General features: G+C 52.1%; 1 protein-coding gene across 5 annotated transcripts in view; it reads left to right on the plus strand.

Annotated features, from left to right (window-relative positions):
- CLMN (calmin) overlaps window positions 1–18,136 on the plus strand; it is a 110,107-nt gene that overhangs the window by 82,293 nt on the left and 9,678 nt on the right. For all 5 annotated transcript variants that reach the window (XR_007453605.1, XM_049612216.1, XM_049612217.1 and 2 more), the window contains exons 4-9: window positions 317–400; window positions 5,205–5,297; window positions 7,123–7,313; window positions 9,204–9,397; window positions 11,041–11,123; window positions 15,633–17,306. Coding sequence is in view for 4 of the 5 variants with exons in the window: in XM_049612216.1 (XP_049468173.1) it covers window positions 317–400; window positions 5,205–5,297; window positions 7,123–7,313; window positions 9,204–9,397; window positions 11,041–11,123; window positions 15,633–17,306 (2,319 nt within the window). In the remaining variant the exon portion in view is untranslated. The remainder of the gene's footprint in view (window positions 1–316; window positions 401–5,204; window positions 5,298–7,122; window positions 7,314–9,203; window positions 9,398–11,040; window positions 11,124–15,632; window positions 17,307–18,136) is intronic.

The following is an 18,136-nucleotide window of genomic DNA, read 5'->3' on the forward strand; positions in this document are numbered from 1 at the left end:
CAGCGAGGAGAACACATCCCTGGAGGTCTCCGGAGAAGGAGGAATGTCAAAGCCAGGAGCCGGGTCAGAGAGAAAAATTTGACAAATCTGTCCCCTGTTTAACCTGCCTGGGCACCCCCTTCCCGCACAGACTCAAGTGAGTTAAGTCCCCAGAACCATAAATAAGCTGGATTTCAGCTGCGAGCCCCAAACCGTCTCTTGAGATTAATGCGAACACGGTAAAGACAAAGAAAGGCACACCGCCACCCCCCCGGCACCACCGGGCATTGAGAGTCTCGTTGGGCTCACTTCTCCTTTGCTCTGTTCTGTGTTGCAGCTGCATGAGTACAAGTCCTCATCCCATCGTATTTTCCGGTTGAACAACATAGCGAAAGCACTTAAGTTTTTGGAAGATAGCAATGTAAGTATTTGAAACACACATGCTTTTCTTGGGACGAAAGGGACATAGTTTGAAGTTCAGTGCCGGTCGCGGGAGAAAGCGTGAAAGGGGGACCCTGTGAAAATGGCAGAATGAAACTAAGTTTCAACCTAATGGGACTCACTCAGGTAATCCTTCAGCTGGAGAGATGGTCCTGGCCTCCCTGCCCACCCCTCTCTGATCACCTAGACACCGACTCGGATGGACGCCCAGCCTGGAAAGGGCGGCCCAGGGCACTGACTGGCTCACTGGCCCTTAGCAGCTGACGTTTGCTTCTTTATCCCTTTGAATAGTAGGACTGTGGGCATGCCACCTTGGGCGACTCTCTTTTAGAACACAGACTATCTGAGAAGCAGGAGCAAAGCGGGGCTAAAGGAGACGGGGGGGAATCCCAACATGTCTTCTTTCTTGGATAGAACTCTCTAGATTTAAATTGGTTCTCTCTGTGCTTTCGGCTCTGTTTCGTGTCCTTCACAAACGAGCAGGGATGGTCTAGAGGGGAGAAATTTCCAGAACTCCTCTTTCGTTAAGTTTCACCTGTTAACCCGGGTAAAAGGCCCTCTCGGCTTGCCCGGTGCATCGGCACGTGCAATAAGACTTCAGCAGGCGTGGTCCACTTGGGGTTCCTGATGGTGAACAACAGCAGCTGACCTTGGCTGACGTCAGCAGAAAAGGAATTTGTTAAAAGGCTGCCCAGTAGTGCACAGAATGCCCTAATAGACTGCGGAGTCGGGGAGGGGGCCCAGGAATTCACGGTGCCAGGACCGCTGCAGACCCACCTCCCCCCAGCGCACAGCCACTGCCATTGTCCCCGCTGCCTCTGGGAGAAGAACGTCACTGCCCCCCCCGCCCGGGAAGGAGCTCTCAGCGTCACACATTCAGATTCGAAGGCCTGGGCTGCCGTGCCTGGATCCCACGCACACCCCCGCTGCTGCCATGGGGGAGAGAAAGCACTTCCGGCTTTTGAAGAAGGAGGTGGGCACCGTCTCCCGTACCGTGGGGAGAGCCCCAGACACAGGAGGGCGCTCCGATGGTGGCAGCCAAAGAGCATAGTGCAGTTCGTAGCAGCATCGTTCACGGTAGCCAGAAGGTGGAGGCAACCCAGGTGTCCATCCGTGGATGAGTGGGTGAATAATATGGCATCTGTCCACGCCGTGGAATATTACTCAGCCATGAAAAAGAACGGGGTACTGACACGGGCTCCTGCATGGCTGAATCTTGAAAATGTTACGTCGAGTGAAGGAAGCCAGACACAAAGGACCACTTATTCTATGATTCCATTCCTGTGAAGAGTCTAGCACTGGGAAATCTGGACTCAGAAAATAGAGTCGTGCCTGCTTAGGGACTGGCGGGGGTGACAGTTAAATGGTAGGGGGTCTCTTATGGAGGCGATGAAGATGTTCTGAAATTGTGGCGGTGGGCGCGTACCTCTGGGAATATGCTGAAAACTATTGACTGCTGTATCTTAAATGGGTGAAGGGAACGTGAGTTACAGCTCGATAAAGCTGTTGCAAAAAAAAAAAAAAAGCGCATCACATATTTGTGAAAACGGCTGGCCTGTCTGTGGAGTTGGCCCCACCTTGGCCTCCTCCGAGCTCATGGGGCTGCTACTTCCAACCTGGGAGAATTAGGCAGACTCCCCGAGCCTCGGTTCCCTCATCTGTAAAATGGAAGTGAGAAACCACAGCGCGCCTCCGAGCGTCGTTGAGGGTTGAGGGTGTCCGGCCGGGTCGCCTTCAGCCAAGCGCCTCGGCCCGGGACGAGGGCTCTGTTAGCACCTGCTCTGACCGCCTCCCTGCCCCCTGCACCTCTGCTGTGGGGAGGGAGCTCTGGGCATGGCTCTTCTAAGCAGCGCCTCCCCTCCATCCCAAGGAGCTTTGTTTCTGTGACAACGTAGGGCCTTGGAACAGCTGCCGGGGGTGGTCCTCGCTCTTCCGGCTGGTCAACCCCTAAGGGCTTCCCTGCCCTATCAGCCGCCTCATGTTGATGGGCCTAGAATGTAGGCAGCACTCTCCCACTGCGTCTGTCAGAACCACCCGTGTAGATGGTGGGCTTGCTTCCAACGGCCCTTCAGGACACATTGAGCAAGTGTCTTCTGCGGGGCCGGGGGTGTGCTCCGTGTTGGGGACACATAGCTGCATTAGAAGCACATCTGCACATTTAAGGAGCTTTGAGCCCGGTGAAAGAGGCCTCCCGTGGACAGGATGCTGCGTGTGCTGTCACACCAGGGGCACACAGGGCAGCAGTGAGCGGAAACCGGTGGCAGGCAGGTGAGGACGGCGGGCAGCGCAGACAGGACTGGCCCCCGCCCGGGTGTGGCCCTGGGGAAGCCCACAACTAGCTCAGGAAAGCCTGGCCTCTGTCACCCGCCGGGGGCTGGCCCACCGTCCTACTCAGTGCCTCCCTACACGGCAGCTCTGTCATTTCCTCACTTCGGAACGTTTCCCCCGAAGCCCAGCTCCGAGGGCCACGCGTGGCTTCCTCCCGGTAGGAGCGAAGTCCGGGACGATCACGTCGAGCGCTTTGATCGCCCCGCATTGGAAGAGTGCAGTGAGCCACCGAATGGAGGGGGCTGTCAGAGCCTGGGGGTCAGGAGACAGCAGGCCGCGTATGAGTCATCACATGGGACAGTGACCTTCACGTGGGACACCCCTGACGTGTGCAGAGGAAACGCTGGACCTGAATTTGATTAGCCGTGTTATTCGCGATGTTGACAACTCGCCCCGGCCTGCCAGTGATGAATTCCCACTGCCCGAGTTATAAACTCTCTGCGAGACAGACCTCAGCCAGGGAGCTCGGGAGTCTCTCCCCGCTGCCTAGGAAAGCCCAGCCCTGCTGATCGGGGTTGTCAGAAGTCCCTGGCGAGCTGATAGGATCGGAGAGCGGTGTGGAACATTTGTAAAAGGCCCGAGGGAAAGGGAGAAAGGAGTATTTGTGCGAGACGCTGTCCCCGTGCTTGCTTCCCGGAGTCTGCTGGCAGAATTTCGCAGGGTGGGTTTGAGAGCATACCTTGACTTACTTTGAATTCTCCTCTCTCCCCACCAAAGAATGGTTTCTCGCTTTTGTAAAGGACTTGTGAAGGAAGAAGCAGCGAGCGTGATAAAGGGCTGCGGTGGCCCGCGAGCTCTTAAGTGTGTGTTCCCCAGCCCTTTACAGAAGAAGTGTGCAGACGCCTGATCTGTGTACTCAGATTCTGTTTGCAGGAGAAAATGATGACGTGGCCAGAGGCCCTTGAACCTGAGCGTGCACATCAGAATCAGGGTCTTTTGTGGTTCCGTACAAACTTTAGGATTGCTTGTTCTAGCTTCGAGAAGAATGCTGGTGCAATTTTGATTGGGATTGCATTGAATGTGTAGATAGCTTTGGGTAGTATTGCCATTTTAACGATATTTATTCTTCTGATCCACGAGCACGGCATGTTTTTTCATTTCTTTGTGTCTTCTTCAATTTCCTTCATCAGCTTTCTATTGTTTTCAGCATACAGATGTTTTACATCTTTGGTTAGGTTTATTCCTAGGTATTTTATGATTCTTGGTGCAATTGTGAATGCAATAAATTATGGGAAGAGCCTAAATGTCCATCCACGGATGAATGGATAAGGAAGCTGTGGTTTATATATACAATGGAATACTACTTGGCAATGAGAAAGACTGAAATATGGCCTCTTGTCGCAACGTGGACGGAACTGGAGAGGGTGATGCTAAGTGAAATAAGCCATACAGAGAAAGACAGACACCATATGGTTTCACTCTTATGTGGATCCTGAGAAACTTAACAGAAGATCATGGGGGAGGGGAAGGAAAAAAAAAGTTAGAGAGGGAGGGAGCCAAACCATAAGAGACTCTTAAAAACTGAGAATAAACTGAGGGTGGATGGGGGGTGGGAGGGAGGGGAGGGTGGGTGAGGGGCATGGAGGAGGGCACCTGTTGGGATGAGCACGGAGTGTTGTATGGAAAGCAATTGGACAATAAATTTCATACTAAAAATAAAATCAAATGCAAGTTCAAATGCAGGTGCCTGGGCCCTACTCTGGGACTTCCTGATTCAGTAGGACTAGGAGAGAATTTGCCGTCTAACCAAATCCCAGGCAGTGCTGTTACCCCTGGCCCGGGGAGCATAGTTTGAGAACCAGCGCCTTCGGGATTCACCAAAGCATCATCCTATGGTCAGAACGTAGTTAAATAAATAGGTAATCCCCTGAGGGTGTCTATAATAGATGCATTTTAACCGGGATATTTTGGAATGATGCAGAAGTTCGGGGTAGAAGCCTTATCCCAATACGCTATTTGTAATGAGCAATGGAGAATTATCCATCGCGGTCCACGATTGCTGATGTTGGTGCTCTGCGTTTGTCCAAAAATGCGTTGAATGTGGAGGTTTGGTGTTGTTAGGGTAGCATACAGACAGACCCGGTGGACACGTACCCAGCCCTCCCTGAAAAGAGTGACTCAGACCTTTCCTGGCTGTGTGTCCCAGCCACATTGCACGTGGCCTCTGTGAAACTTCCTCCCCTGAGATGTAGGGATAATAGGAGCACCTGCGTTGTGGGCTTCTTGTGGGTCCAACCGGGTTCATCCTTACAAGGAGCTGAGGCTAGGGTCTGCACGTGGTAAATGCAATATACGTGTTTATTAAATACAATCACGTTCGCTTTGCACGCCGGGGTCCCAGAGGTGGCCTTGGGCAGCACTGAACGATACAGACGAGAAGGAGAAACAGGTCCACGAGGGCATCAGAAAACAACAGGTTACACCCCGTGTTAAGCTCATAAATTGCTTCTCCCCAGGTAAAACTGGTTAGCATCGACGCAGCGGAAATAGCAGACGGCAACCCCTCTTTGGTTCTTGGGCTGATATGGAACATAATTCTCTTCTTCCAGGTAAAGTAATTTCCTCTCCGTAACGCACGGTAATGATCTCCTTGAGCCCGCTTAGTGCCAACAGAACAGAGCGGGGCCAGATCGAGGGAGACTGGGAGATCCTGCCTCTGATATATTTTGACTTCTCCGTTTCTTGAGAAAGAACCAGAGAAACCCGGCTGCCAAAGTCCGTGTGATTTTAATAGTGATGCGAGCTCTGTTCTCCAGAAGAGTCTAGCCATCCTCTTGGGACTTAAAGAGTTAAATATTTGCTTCAGAAAATAATTTTGTTCTGAAGTGTCACAAACACTGGGAAAGGCTTGTGATCAAAAATCGAACTTGGAGTTACTTTCCTAAAACGACGCGTGCGCGGCAGATGTAATTAAAGAGCCGGAGTGAAAGCAGTAGGAAGAGGCTTCTGTGGCTGTCCTTGGCCAACTCCAGCCTCTGTTTGGAGACGCAGATTCTATAGGGAAGCACAGGATCTGTGGCTGGAGTTTGAAGGTGGCGTTTAAAACTGCTCAAGTCTCAGGGCGCCTGGGGGGCTCAGTCAGTTGAGGGTCAGACTTTGGCTCAGGTCGTGATCTTGCGGTCTGTGAGTCCGAGCCCCGCGTCGGGCTCTGTGCTGATGAGTTTTTATCCCTGAATAGGAGAGAGTAAGCTGATGTTTCAGCTTCTAAAATGCCCTCTTCTGAAATAGAAAATCCTTATTTAGCTGCCCTCCTAAGAGTAAAAATGACCTGCAGGAAGGTGATTCGCTTGAGCTTTGGTCTCCTTGCTTGTGTTGCCGAGGGGAATGTGTGCAAACAAGGTTCAGGGACAACAGACTCAGTTCTATGGGAGCCTTGAACTTAACACATCGCAGGCTGTCTCTCCGAGCCTCAGTTTCCATATCTGTGAAATGGGAGCAGTGGTCAGCTCTGTGGGAAAGCCCTCTGTCAACCGTATTGTGTTATACACAGGCTTCAGCGACCAATGTTTGTTATTAAACTCTTGTATAGATTCTGGAAACATGCTGTGTGCAAAGGCAAGGCCTTAAATCCGGCCCAGATATCCATCCATCCATTCATTCGGTAAATGTCTGTTGAGTTTCTCCTATGTCGGGCTCTGCACACACAAAGTCCTGCCCTCCTGACTCTCTGGGATCACAGAGGGCAGTCCCATAGCATAGAACCCTGTGGTGCAGGTTGTGGTCAAGCTCTGAGCAGAGTGCTGTAAGAATGTTCAGCGGGGGCAACTGCCCCAGAGTAGGGAGGGGAGCGAGGAGGACTTCCTGGAGGAAGTGACATCAGAGCCGGGTTTTGAAGGATGAGTAGGAGTGCGTTAGACCTGTTCGCGGACTTTGCTGTGCGTACGGATTCCTTGGGAGTGGTGTTGAAATGCAGATTCTGATGCTGTGGGGCAGGGGCAGGGCCTGGGACTCCGCATTTCTCACAAGAGCCACGTGTTAGGAGCTACGTTTTGAGTAGCCGGGGATTTGGTGATGGAGAGAAGGGACATCCAGAGAGCGGGACCAGGATGCACATAGGCATGGGCCTTGAAACAGCATCATGCATTCTGAGACCGATAGGCAGGAGAGGAAAGGGGTAGGTGGAACCTGGTCAGGAAGACCGGCGTGTGTGCATGGCCAAAGCACAAAAGAGAGAGATTCCAGAAAGAGGTGAGCTTTCCTATGAGGTGTCGGTAGGCACCACGAGTCACATAAAACCGGAAGCATCTTCTGCCCACGTGGAGACCCAGTTGCACGGGCGCTGGTCCCTCCAGCCAGGCTCCCTGTGGCCCGGGGTCAGACGAGGATTTGCGCCAAGTCTGTCCCGGGGGGTCTGAAATGCCATTTTCTTTCCAGATTAAGGAGCTCACGGGCAATCTCAGCAGAAACTCGCCATCTTCCAGCCTGTCACCTGGCTCGGGGGGCACAGACTCAGACTCTTCCTTCCCACCCACGCCCACCGCGGAGAGGAGTGTGGCGATATCTGTGAAAGATCAGAGGAAGGCTATCAGGACCCTGCTGGCGTGGGTGCAGAGGAAGACGAGGAAGTAAGCCGTCACTCCCTCCCCCCTCATGCTGTTGTCAGGCAGAGGGAGGGGGGTTCCCCTGGGAGAGGGCAGAGGTTGGGGGCACCAGCATGTATTAGGTTATGTGCCTGTCACTTCACACAGACTCCGAGAGCAGGGAGCGCTGTGCGTTTTCAGTTTCTGCACGCGCAGAGCTGTCTTCGCAGAACGTTTGGTTTGCAGAAAAGTGACAGGGGAATTTGAACACGAGATCGAAAGGGCTTTGCCCCCATTTAATCCCAAAGCGGGAAGGGCTCTTGGATCCTTATAACACGTACATATTCATTGTTAAGCTTCGGGGTGACTTTCAGAGTCTGTACCTACTAAACTCCAATAACAGTGGAGGCTGTGACGTGCTGTGACCCCCGCACCAGCAGGCCAGGGCTCTCAGCAGTGCTGTATCAGGGTCTTATGCAGCCAGTCGACAGCCCCTGGGACCCTGGGACCCTGGGCCGTGGCGGGGACAGCTGGAAAGCTAGGGGAGAGCCACACCCGACCCGGGGCCACCCGGCTGTGCCACGCACAGACCGGGGGCCTTCCTGGTGCATCACAGCCACGTCTGCGAGATGGTCACTTATCGCCGCCTGCCTTGCAGGACAGTTAGGACGACGCGGAGTCAGCTCGCGAAAGCGCCTTGTGCTTTACCAGCACTTAATAAGCACTCCCTCACCCGTCGGGTCCTCTCTCCCGGGTGTATACGGAAATAAACCATGAAAGAAAAAAGAACAAGAAGAGAGTTGGATCCTTGGGTTTTGACTGAGGGATCAAGCGTAGTAGAGTTGATTAACGTAAACATCTGTCAGATGTGGTTTAAAAATAAAGCAACCCGAAGAGGGCTCGTTGCCAGGAGGTAGGGTGACCGTCAAGGAGAGGACGTGTTCCGTGGGGGTGATGGAACAGTCCTGGGTCTCCGTCGTGGCGGTGGCGGCCACAGGGTCTGTCCTTGACAAAGTGGCCTGGACTCTATACCACCCCCATGGGAGTGACGCTGGACCGATCCAGACAAGGCCTGTGGCTCAATGGCTCGTAGCACCAGCCTTTGATGATGCACTTGGTGATGTGAGGTGCACCGAGGGAGGCCAGATGGACGGTAGAGGAGAGCTCTGTACCGCTTTTACAGCTTCTTAGGAATCCCAGATGATTGCTAAATACACAGATTTCTTCTAAGAGAGTTCAGTGGCCACCGTTGGAAGATGGGCAGGGTCTCGGGATGCATTCAAAGGAAGTTGGCGCCTGGCAGGATTGTCTCTCTTTGTCCCTCACGTTTAAGTTGTTGACGTTATTTCTGTGAAATGGGATCGTTGGTGGCTTCCGTGTGCTACCCCGCGTCACACGTTAGGTTGACCTCGTGCCATGGCCGTTTTGACGGGTAAGATCTAACGCTTTGCCACAACAGCTGCCAAGCGGTCACAGCCAGACGGGGCCCCCGCGTTACAACGGAGGAGTCTGAGGGCCAGAGAGATGTGACTGGCCCGAGGCCATCGCGCTGGGAACACGCGGGGCGGGGGGCGGGACGGCCGGGAGGTGAACTTGGGCCTTTCTGGCTCCATTTTTATCGCACACCCTTATTTGCTGGTTTGCCTGCCACTGAAGAGTGAGCAGCGTGTGGAATTGCTCCTTACGTGTCTGGGAATCTGGGAACACAAGGTCCCGTTTGGCTGGTGTGGGTAACATACACCTTTCTGTTCTGTGTCTCTGGGAACGGAGGGGGAGTGCTGCGCACAGCTGTCCCGGGACTCAGGGCCTGAGGCACCCCTGGCGAGCCCGCAGCTCCTGGCCCCGCTCGGAGGACCCTCGAGGCTGCCGCGTGTGACCTCTCAGGGGATTCACCTCCTGACCTGTGTCGCGGCCACCGCGGCCCCTCTCCTTCAGGTATGGCGTGGCGGTGCAGGACTTCGCGGGCAGCTGGAGAAGCGGGATGGCTTTCCTGGCCGTGATCAAGGCCATCGACCCCAGCCTGGTTGACATGAAGCAGGCCCTGGAAGACTCCATGCGGGAAAACCTGGAGAAGGCCTTCCGCGTGGCGCACGAGGCCCTTCACATTCCCAGGCTCCTGGAGCCGGAAGGTGACTCTGGTTCCCTCCCTTTCTCTTTCTGTCTTTTGAATAACTTGTATTACAGCTGCAACACACGCCGTCCGTGGAGAAAAATTGGGAAAAGACAGGAAAATCGAATGAAGACATTGTTATGTTTCCTGTACTTCCACCCCTTAGTATTTTTCGATGCATCTCATTATAGTCTTTTTTACAGAATTGAGATCATTCAGTATATGTATATAGTTGACCCTTAAACGACACGGGTGTTAGGGGTGCTGACTGCCCCCTGCCCACGGTTTAACGCGCATGTATAGGGGACTTGGGTAGTTCAGTCGACGGAGCACCTGACTCCAGCTCAGGTCGTGATCTTGCAGATCGTTGAGTTCAAGCCCCCCGTCAGCCTCGCTGCTGTCAGCACAGAGCCCGCCTCGAATCCTCTGTCTCTGTCTCTCTTCCCCTCCCCCACTCACACGTGCTCTCTCTCTCTCTCTCAAAAATAAATAAACATTAAAAAAAAAAAAAGAAAATCCACGTATAACATCTGGCCCCCCAGAAATTGAGTTTCCAATAGCCTACTGTTGACTGGAAGGCGTACCAATAGCGTGAACAGTTAACTAACACGTGTTCTGTATGTGATACGTGTTATACACATAAGCTAGAGAAAAGGAAACGTTACTAAGAAAATCGTAAGGAGGAGAAAATACATTTACGGGACTGTACCGAACGGATCCCAAAAAATGCACGTAAGCGGACCCACACAACTCAAACCCGTGCTGCTCAAGAGTCAGCTGTGGTTGTGCATCTACGACTTTTTACTAAATGTTTAAAATTTTAATTCCAGTAGAGTTAACACACGGTGTTTTATTAGTTTTAGGAGTGCCGTGTAGGGGTTCCACAACTCTACCGTGCTCCGTGGTCACCATGATAAGCGTACTCGTCATCCCCATCACGTACTTGTAGCTTGTTTCTACTCACCATTGAGTGAATTGATTAATTAATGAATTAAGTCGTTAATGATGACCTAAGCCCTTTGCCCGTTGCTATCGTGTCTTTGTTATGTGTTTTTAATGGCTGCACAACGGTCCATCTAGTGGGCGTCCCCAAATTTACTTAGGTCTACCGCTGGTGGACATTGAGGTTGTTTTGAAAAGAGTCATGTTTCCATACAACACGCGGCAGACCTCTTACTGAATAGAGCTCAGTGTGCATCTCAAGATTATTTCCTTCGGGCCCAGATCCCATCCGCGGAATACCAGAGTTGGAAAGTACATGCCTTTTTAAGGTGCTTGGCTGTCTGTCAGATTGATTTCCACACGACTTGGGCTGATTTGGGACTCCCTGCAGCAGTGAGTAAGGGTCATGGCTCACCAGACTCGCTGATGGGGCCAGCTGAGAGTTGGCTGCTCTCGCTGGGGGAATTCAGACCGCAGGGAATAATGGACAGCCTTGGGAATGAGGAATCCTGGGTTCCACATCCCGCCTCTTCTCTTCATCAGCCGGATGTGAGACTTTAGCCAAATGATTCATCCTCCCTGGGCGTAAATTTCTCAAGCATAAAATAAAGAGAAAAAACCCTCAATGGTCTGCAGAACTTTTCAGCCACAAGTGTCCCTCGATCCTGTTTAAAAATCACGTGTTGATCGTCCTACTAACTCCTGCGTCTCTCTTAACAGACATCATGGTTGACACGCCAGACGAGCAGTCCATCGTGACTTACGTGGCACAGTTTCTGGAACATTTCCCGGAGTTGGAAGCTGTATGTTTGTTTCCTTACCTTTAATTCAGAAACAATTTCCACCCGCCGGCCGTCAGACGAAGCGCTGATGAAATGAGCAGTAATAATCAAAACTGGGTCTCAAGTCCCTCGAGTGTTGCCTTGGCACATTTTAATTTCAGAATCATGGATAAGATGCTTTACATTTATTTTTTTTATTACTTTTAAAGGTTTATTTTATTTTTGAGAGAGAGAGAGAGAGAGAGAGAGCACGTGTGAGCAGGGGAGGGGCAGAGAGAGAGGGAGACAGAGAATCCCAAGCAGGTTCCATCCCGCACACCATCAGCACAGAGTCCGACTCGGGGCTTGAACCCACAAACCGTGAGATCGCGACCTGAGCTGAAATCCGGAGTCAGCGGCTTACCTGACTACAAATCACTGTAAATGATTTACATTTAGAAGCAGGATGGGAAGTTGGGCAGCCATCCCTCTTGCCAACGTCTTCCCAAACCAAACTTTGCTAAGACTGTAAAAGATGTTCCCTTGTGATGTGGGTTGGCCACCTGATACTTTAGCCGTCAGATGGAACATTCTAGCAGTTTACCAGATTTTATCCCAGTGTGAAAAAATATGGACAATGACATTTCAAAAGCATGTCTTCTTTAAAGAAAAAAAAAAAGGCATGCCTTCTTATTTTCAGAATCCCAGACTATACTTGGAACAGAATCAGACCTTTCAGAAGTTATCGTGGCTCCATTAAACCTCCACCCACCCCGTGCCCAACCTTGAGATGGTAATAGTGACAGCAACAATGTGACGATAGACCTTTCTTGAAATCCTTGGTAATTTACTGGGCTCGCTCAGGGCGACTCAGCAGTAAGCTGGATGGATGAGGTCCCTGACCTCGTACGGCTTCGCTCTCATAGCCCAAAGAGTCGACAAGTGAGCAGACACAGAATGTTGGGTAATGGGAGGTACTAGCCAGAACCAAATTAGCATGAAGAGCCAATCCAGGGGGGGACAGGGCTGCACTTTGAGCTGGAGGCTGGTCAGGTAAGCGCCCTGCATGCATCTGGGCTGACTGCCCCCTACGTCCAGACGTGGCTTTGTGTCACGATCCTCGTGTTATAGATGAGAATACAGATGGTCGAAGAAGCTTACGGGCCTCCCCAGGATCGCAGCTACCAAGTAGAGAGCTGGGGTCAAACCACAGCTCTCTGTGACTCCACGCTTCTGGCTCTTGGGTCCCTTACAACCACTGGCTGGAACCCAGGCCCCACTTTGTGCAGCTCCAAAGAGCTAGTCCGAGGCTACGCCTTTGGTTCCATTCCCTTTCTGTGTGCGTGTGTCCTGTCTGTCCCTGCACCACAGATCACTTCCCAGGGTGCTTTAGAAGCAGGAATTCCATGGGCTGGAAACGGCAGTTCTGCCGCTTGAAGCTGTGTGACCTTGAGCTGCTTACTTAACGTCTCTGGTACACGTCTGTGAGAGGTGTCCGCAGTGAAATGAAAATCTTACCCATGCTTCAGAGTTGGGTCAAGAGTAAATAGACGATGTGGAGTATGCAGTCTTCTGCCTGCGACAACAGTCAACGCTCAGCAAATGGCGGTGACTGTCACCGTTTTTGTAATTCAGTTTTCCTAGGCCCTCATGAAATTTGGAAATACTAGACTCCAAGGCTTTTATTAGCCCCGAGCTCTTAAGCTGTAGGCAGAGTTTGAAACCGGCTGAAACTTACGTCTGTGTGAGTTAAGGTCACCGCCAGGCTTCAGCAAATCCTACCCTTGGATCTCCCCCAGTGCTGGGGTCGGAGGCTGGGGCTGGGACGAGAGAGACTGAAGGAAATGTGACCCCTGGAGAAAGCGGTCCCGATTCACAAAACACCGTGTACCGCTGCGGCACTGGCTGTGTCCTTGCCCCCAAGGGAATCCAGATGGGCTGTCCCAGCTAATCTAGACACCCACTGAACTCTTCCTTAACAACTCAGCTGAGTTTAGTTCATTTTACTTACTTATTTTAAGCGTTCATTTGCTTATTTTGAGAGAGAGCACGCAGAGGAGGGGCAGAGGGAGAGAGAGAATCCCAAGCGGGCTGTGTAGTCAACGCAGAGCCTGATGCAGGGGCTCGATCTCGTGAACCCCGAGATTGTAACCTGAACTGAAGTCAAGAGTCAGGTGCTTAACGGACTGAGTCACCCAGGTGCCCCAAGTTTAGTTCGTTTTAATAAATCTCTGCTAAGCCCTGGTCAGCCATGTAACCAGACCCTGGACCTAGCTTTATGGCCCAACGTACGGTTTATTTGGGTAAATATATCGTAGGTGCTTCGAAAGAATGTGTCTTAGGTAGTGACACATTCTGTCTCTCTCTCTCTCTCGCAAATAAATAAATAAAAGGAAAAAAAGAATTGGCATTCTTTAAATACCAATTAGATCGAGTTGGTTAATATGCTCTTCTAATATTCTGCACACATACGGATGTTTTTCCTACATTTCCTATCAATTAGCGTGAGGGGAAAAGGTTAAAAATCTCCAACTTGTGGTTGTGGAATTGTTTCTCGGTTGTTTGTTTTTGCTTTATGGTGTCGACGCTATGCTATCGTGCACGTTTAAGACTGTTGTATCTTCCTGATGGCTCGATCGTTGTATTTTCCCGCAATTTCGATCTTTGCCTGGAAGTCTGCTTTGTCTGATAGGAAGATAGCCATACCAGCTTTCTTACAATTAGTATAGTCGTGGTGTATCTCTTTCTCTTTTCCTCACAGTGTATGTGTGCTTATAGTTAAAGCATATCTCTTGGGGTGCCTCGGTGGCTCAGTCGGTTAAGCGTCCGACTTCAGCTCGGGTCACGATCTCACGGTCCGTGAGTTCGAGCCCCGCGTCAGGCTCTGGGCTGATGGCTCAGAGCCTGGAGCCTGCTTCCCATTCTGTGTCTCCCTCTCTCTCTGCCCCTCCCCCGTTCATGCTCTGTCTCTCTCTGTCTCAAAAATAAATAAACGTTAAAAAAAAATTTAAAAAAAAAGCATATCTCTTGTAAATAGTATACAGTTAGGTCTTATTTTTTAACTCTTCTGACAAAAATTAGTGTGTCACCTTATTAGTGAATTTCTCAACTATTTACATAGATTTAACCTACCATCCTGCTTATTGATTTCATTGGTCCCATCTGTGCTATGCTCTTTTGGCCTTCCTAACTGTTTTTGGATTATTTGATTATGTTTTGGTTTCTATTTTATCTCCTCTGTTGGCTTTTTGGCCACATCTTCTCGTTTTACGTTTGCAGTAGTTTCTCTAGGGATTATAAAACTCATCTTGAACCTACTTTAGCCTACCTTGAATTACTATTATACCACTTAAGGTAAAACATGTATTTTATGCATTTTTACGTAACAATGTAATTCCCTTCACTTCCCTATTCCCTTGTGCTGTCATTGTCATTTACTTTACTTCTGCATATGTTTTAATGGCCAGTGCTTTGTTATTACTGCTTTCAACAGTCAGGAGACTTTTTAAGAAAAGCGTTTAAATGGCCGTCGGTATTGACCATATAGTTTCCATATTAGGTACTTTTCATTCCCTCCTTCAGACCCAAGCTTCCATCTGTGGTCACTTCCCTTCAGCCTGCAGAACCACTTTCCTTTGTATTTCTTGTGGTCTTCAAATCATGACCTTTGGACTCTCTCATTTACTAACACTGGGTCATATTTGAGTCTACTTCTAATGATGGTTGTTTCTCTTGATTGTGGGTCTCATTCTCCTGCTTCTCCATGTCTTAAAACTTCTTGTTTTATGCCCGGCTTGGTCTATAAGAGTAGAGATTGAGGGCCTGCCATCTTTTTCCCCAGAGAAGGTAGCCTGTTCCCAAACAAGGACCTGACTGAGGAGCTGACTGTGTTGACCTTCTCAGGAGTCAGTAACGGCGACACTGCAGTTTTATTTAATGTCAGCTCTCTGGTTTCAAATGATTTGAGGATGGGGTCAGCCAACTCTCCACCAGCACGCTGGGAGCCAAGCACTACAATACCACCAAGACTGCTCTGTGCTCTCCAGCCCTGCTCTCACTCTCAGCTGTTTCTTACTTAACAAAAGTCCCCGTGTGTCGAGAACTGGTATATGACGAGAATTGGTTTTGCATTTGGGGCCCTTCTGTGTTTGATCCCTCACACTGGCCCATGCAGTCAGTAAAGATTTGGCTAATCTTTCCTTATCTTGGGTCAGTTCACTCTCCTGTCCCTGCTCAGACTAGGCAGGAGCCCACCAGTCTGAAGGAGCTGACAGTCAGGAAGGGCTCATCCTTCCCTAGAGTTCCATTCATTGAGATTTCTTTGCATCCATAGCTTTTGAAAACACATTATTATTTTTTTTGACATATCTGGTGTTTTCACATTTCAGCAGGAGCAACCAGCCCCATCTCTTAATTAGAGCACTTCTTGCGTTAGTTCTGAAATGGCTTTGTCCACACTGGTTTCTGTTTTATGGGGGGGGGGGGGGGGGGGGAATAGACGTTGCACTCAAACACTCCTCTGATTTCATGTTGCCCTGTGTTCCTTCACAGGAGGATCTCGTGGATTCGGATAAAGAAGCCCCTATTGAATCCACCTTTGTCCACATCAAAGAAACCCCTTCTGAACAGGAGAGCACCGTCTTCCTTCTGACGGAGAATGGGGAGCGAGCTTACACCGTCAACCACGAAGCCAGCCACCCGCCGCCCTCCAAAGTCTTTGTCTGTGACAAGTCCGAGAGCGCAAAAGAATGCTACCTGAGTGTCATGCCCAGCCAGGCGCTCTCAGACAGCTCCACTGACTTCATGCACCAGATCATCGACCAGGCCCTCCAAGAGGTCCCGGGGAAGGCCAGCAGCACCGATGAGCCATCTCCGGAATCTTCCATTTTATCCTCCAGAAAGGACAACCGGAGGTCCAACTCTTTGCCAACCAAGAAGACCGTGCACTTTGAGGCTGACACCTACAAGGAGGCTTCCTGCAGTAAAGACCCTTTCTACAGTCAAGACCTTCGCTTTGAGGGGAGCCCGAGAGGGACAAAGGACTCGCTGAAGCAGGATGGGGACGTCCTGGCAGCTGAGATTGCCGAGGAAAAGCCGAAGCAGGAAGCCCCGAGGATTCCGGAAGTGGCCTCTGATGAGTCACCGGGGGTCGAGTCTTTGGTGGACAGGAAGATCAATCATTCGCAGACTTTGGAGAGTTGTCCCTCCTGGAACGGGGCGCCAGAGGGTGCGGCCAGTTGGGGGAAGGAGAGCCGTCCCCTTTCACCCCTCGGGGACAACGCGGTTATGGCCGATTCCTTGGAGATCAAGGTCCAGCTGCTGACCGTAGAAGCTATGGCTGAGGAAGACTATTTTGAAAGCACACCTTTAAAAGCCTCTAAGTTCAACAGCGACCTAATAGATTTTGCCTCAACCAGCCAGGCCTTCAATGAGGTTCCTCCGCCTCGTGAGAAAAGACCTGTCGGGGAAGAGGTTCCGGAGGATCACGCTGAGAAGTTGGGAAAGAGGAGAAGCAAATCTGCGCACCAGCGCAAAGACTCGGACGAGTCCCCAGAGAGGCCGGACAAGCAGGAACCCCACAAGGACCCTGGGCGAGAGGACCCAGGCTATTCTCCGGCCCCCGAGGAGGCACCGGTGGAAAAAAAGCCAGAGGCGTACGAGAAGCCCAAGCGCAAGTCCGCGCGGCACCGTCGGGGCGAGGACGAGGGGGAGGCCGCGGGGCCGCAGGGGCCGGACGGTGAGCTGCCCTCCGACCCTCCGAGTGGCAGCCTCAGCCTGGAGACCCTGCACAGCCGCAGCCAGGAAGGCCTGGACTTCAAGCCCTCCCCGCCGCTGTCCAAGGTCTCCGTCATTCCCCACGACCTTTTCTACTACCCGCACTACGAGGTGCCCCTGGCAGCGGTTCTGGAGGCTTATGCGGAAGGCTCGGAGGACCTGAAACACCAAGACCTGGATCCGGAGGAGCCGGAGGACTACCTGCATGACCTGGGGGCCGGGGCCGGGGCCGGGGCCGAGGCCGAGGAGGCCGAGGAGGCCGAGGTCTCTTGGAACAGCTGTAGCTCCTCGGGGCCGGGCGAGGAGGGCCCTGAGGCCAGCATCCCGGCCCCGAGTACCGACGGGGGTGCAGAGGGCACCAGACCAGCCTCGGAGCCCGCACCCCCAGCCCCTCCAGAAGGCCACCAGCCAGGGGAGGCCGAAGAGGGCGGCCCTGTGGAGAGCCATCAGGTAGGCGGTCGCCGATGCGGGGACCCTGGGCCCCGCACAGGGATTCTGCTGTTGTCGCAGCTTCAGCCTCCACAAAACGGGGAAGCGGACGCGTCCATCGCAGGCGGTTCGGCCAGTTTAAGGAGGCGCTCGCTCACTCAGGCTCGGGCACGGGCAGGGCTGGCCCCCGAGAGGAGCTCTCCTGAGATTTTGAGGCTGGGGGGCCTCCCTGGCCTCCAGGAGCCCTGCCCCTGCCCACGAGGCCGCCAAGAGGATATAGAAAGAGGCTGTGTTGGAGGGCCCAGCATCGTAGCGGTAATACTTGGAAACGGCGATCAAAGCACTTAGCAAACCTTAGCCCCCGCCTCCTGCAGCCTGAGAAAACCAAGTGGGACCTCATATCTGACTCCGGCCTTGGTTTTTGGTGGCACAGTTATCCTGGGCTTAGAAGTGGGGGGCACGCACTTCTGAGTTTTAGCGGCTGGGCACAAGCCATGTGGTATTCCCGTTTCAGCTGGCCCAGCAGCTCGAGGGGCCACCGGAGGGGGCAGTGAGAGGGTGCAGGGGACCCTGACCTGCTCCTCCTCTTGGTCCGCTCCCTTCCCTCCCCTCCAGCCAAGCCAGCCTCCCCCCTACCTCCCGGGCACGCCACACTCTGCTCTGCCCCTCCCCCCATGCTACACTTGGCAAGTACTCATTCCTCTTCGAAGCCCAATGCTAATGACACCTCCTCCTAGGAGCCTTCCCAGCTTCTCCCCCGGAGGCCCTTGCTTCTCATCTATAGCCAGTGACACGGGACAGCTCTCTGCCACTAGTCTGGTTGTGATTTTCCCTCCCAGGAGAGAGTGAGC

Source organism: Panthera uncia, assembly GCF_023721935.1.
Source record: "Panthera uncia isolate 11264 chromosome B3 unlocalized genomic scaffold, Puncia_PCG_1.0 HiC_scaffold_1, whole genome shotgun sequence".
NCBI classification, from domain to species: Eukaryota; Metazoa; Chordata; class Mammalia; order Carnivora; family Felidae; genus Panthera; species Panthera uncia.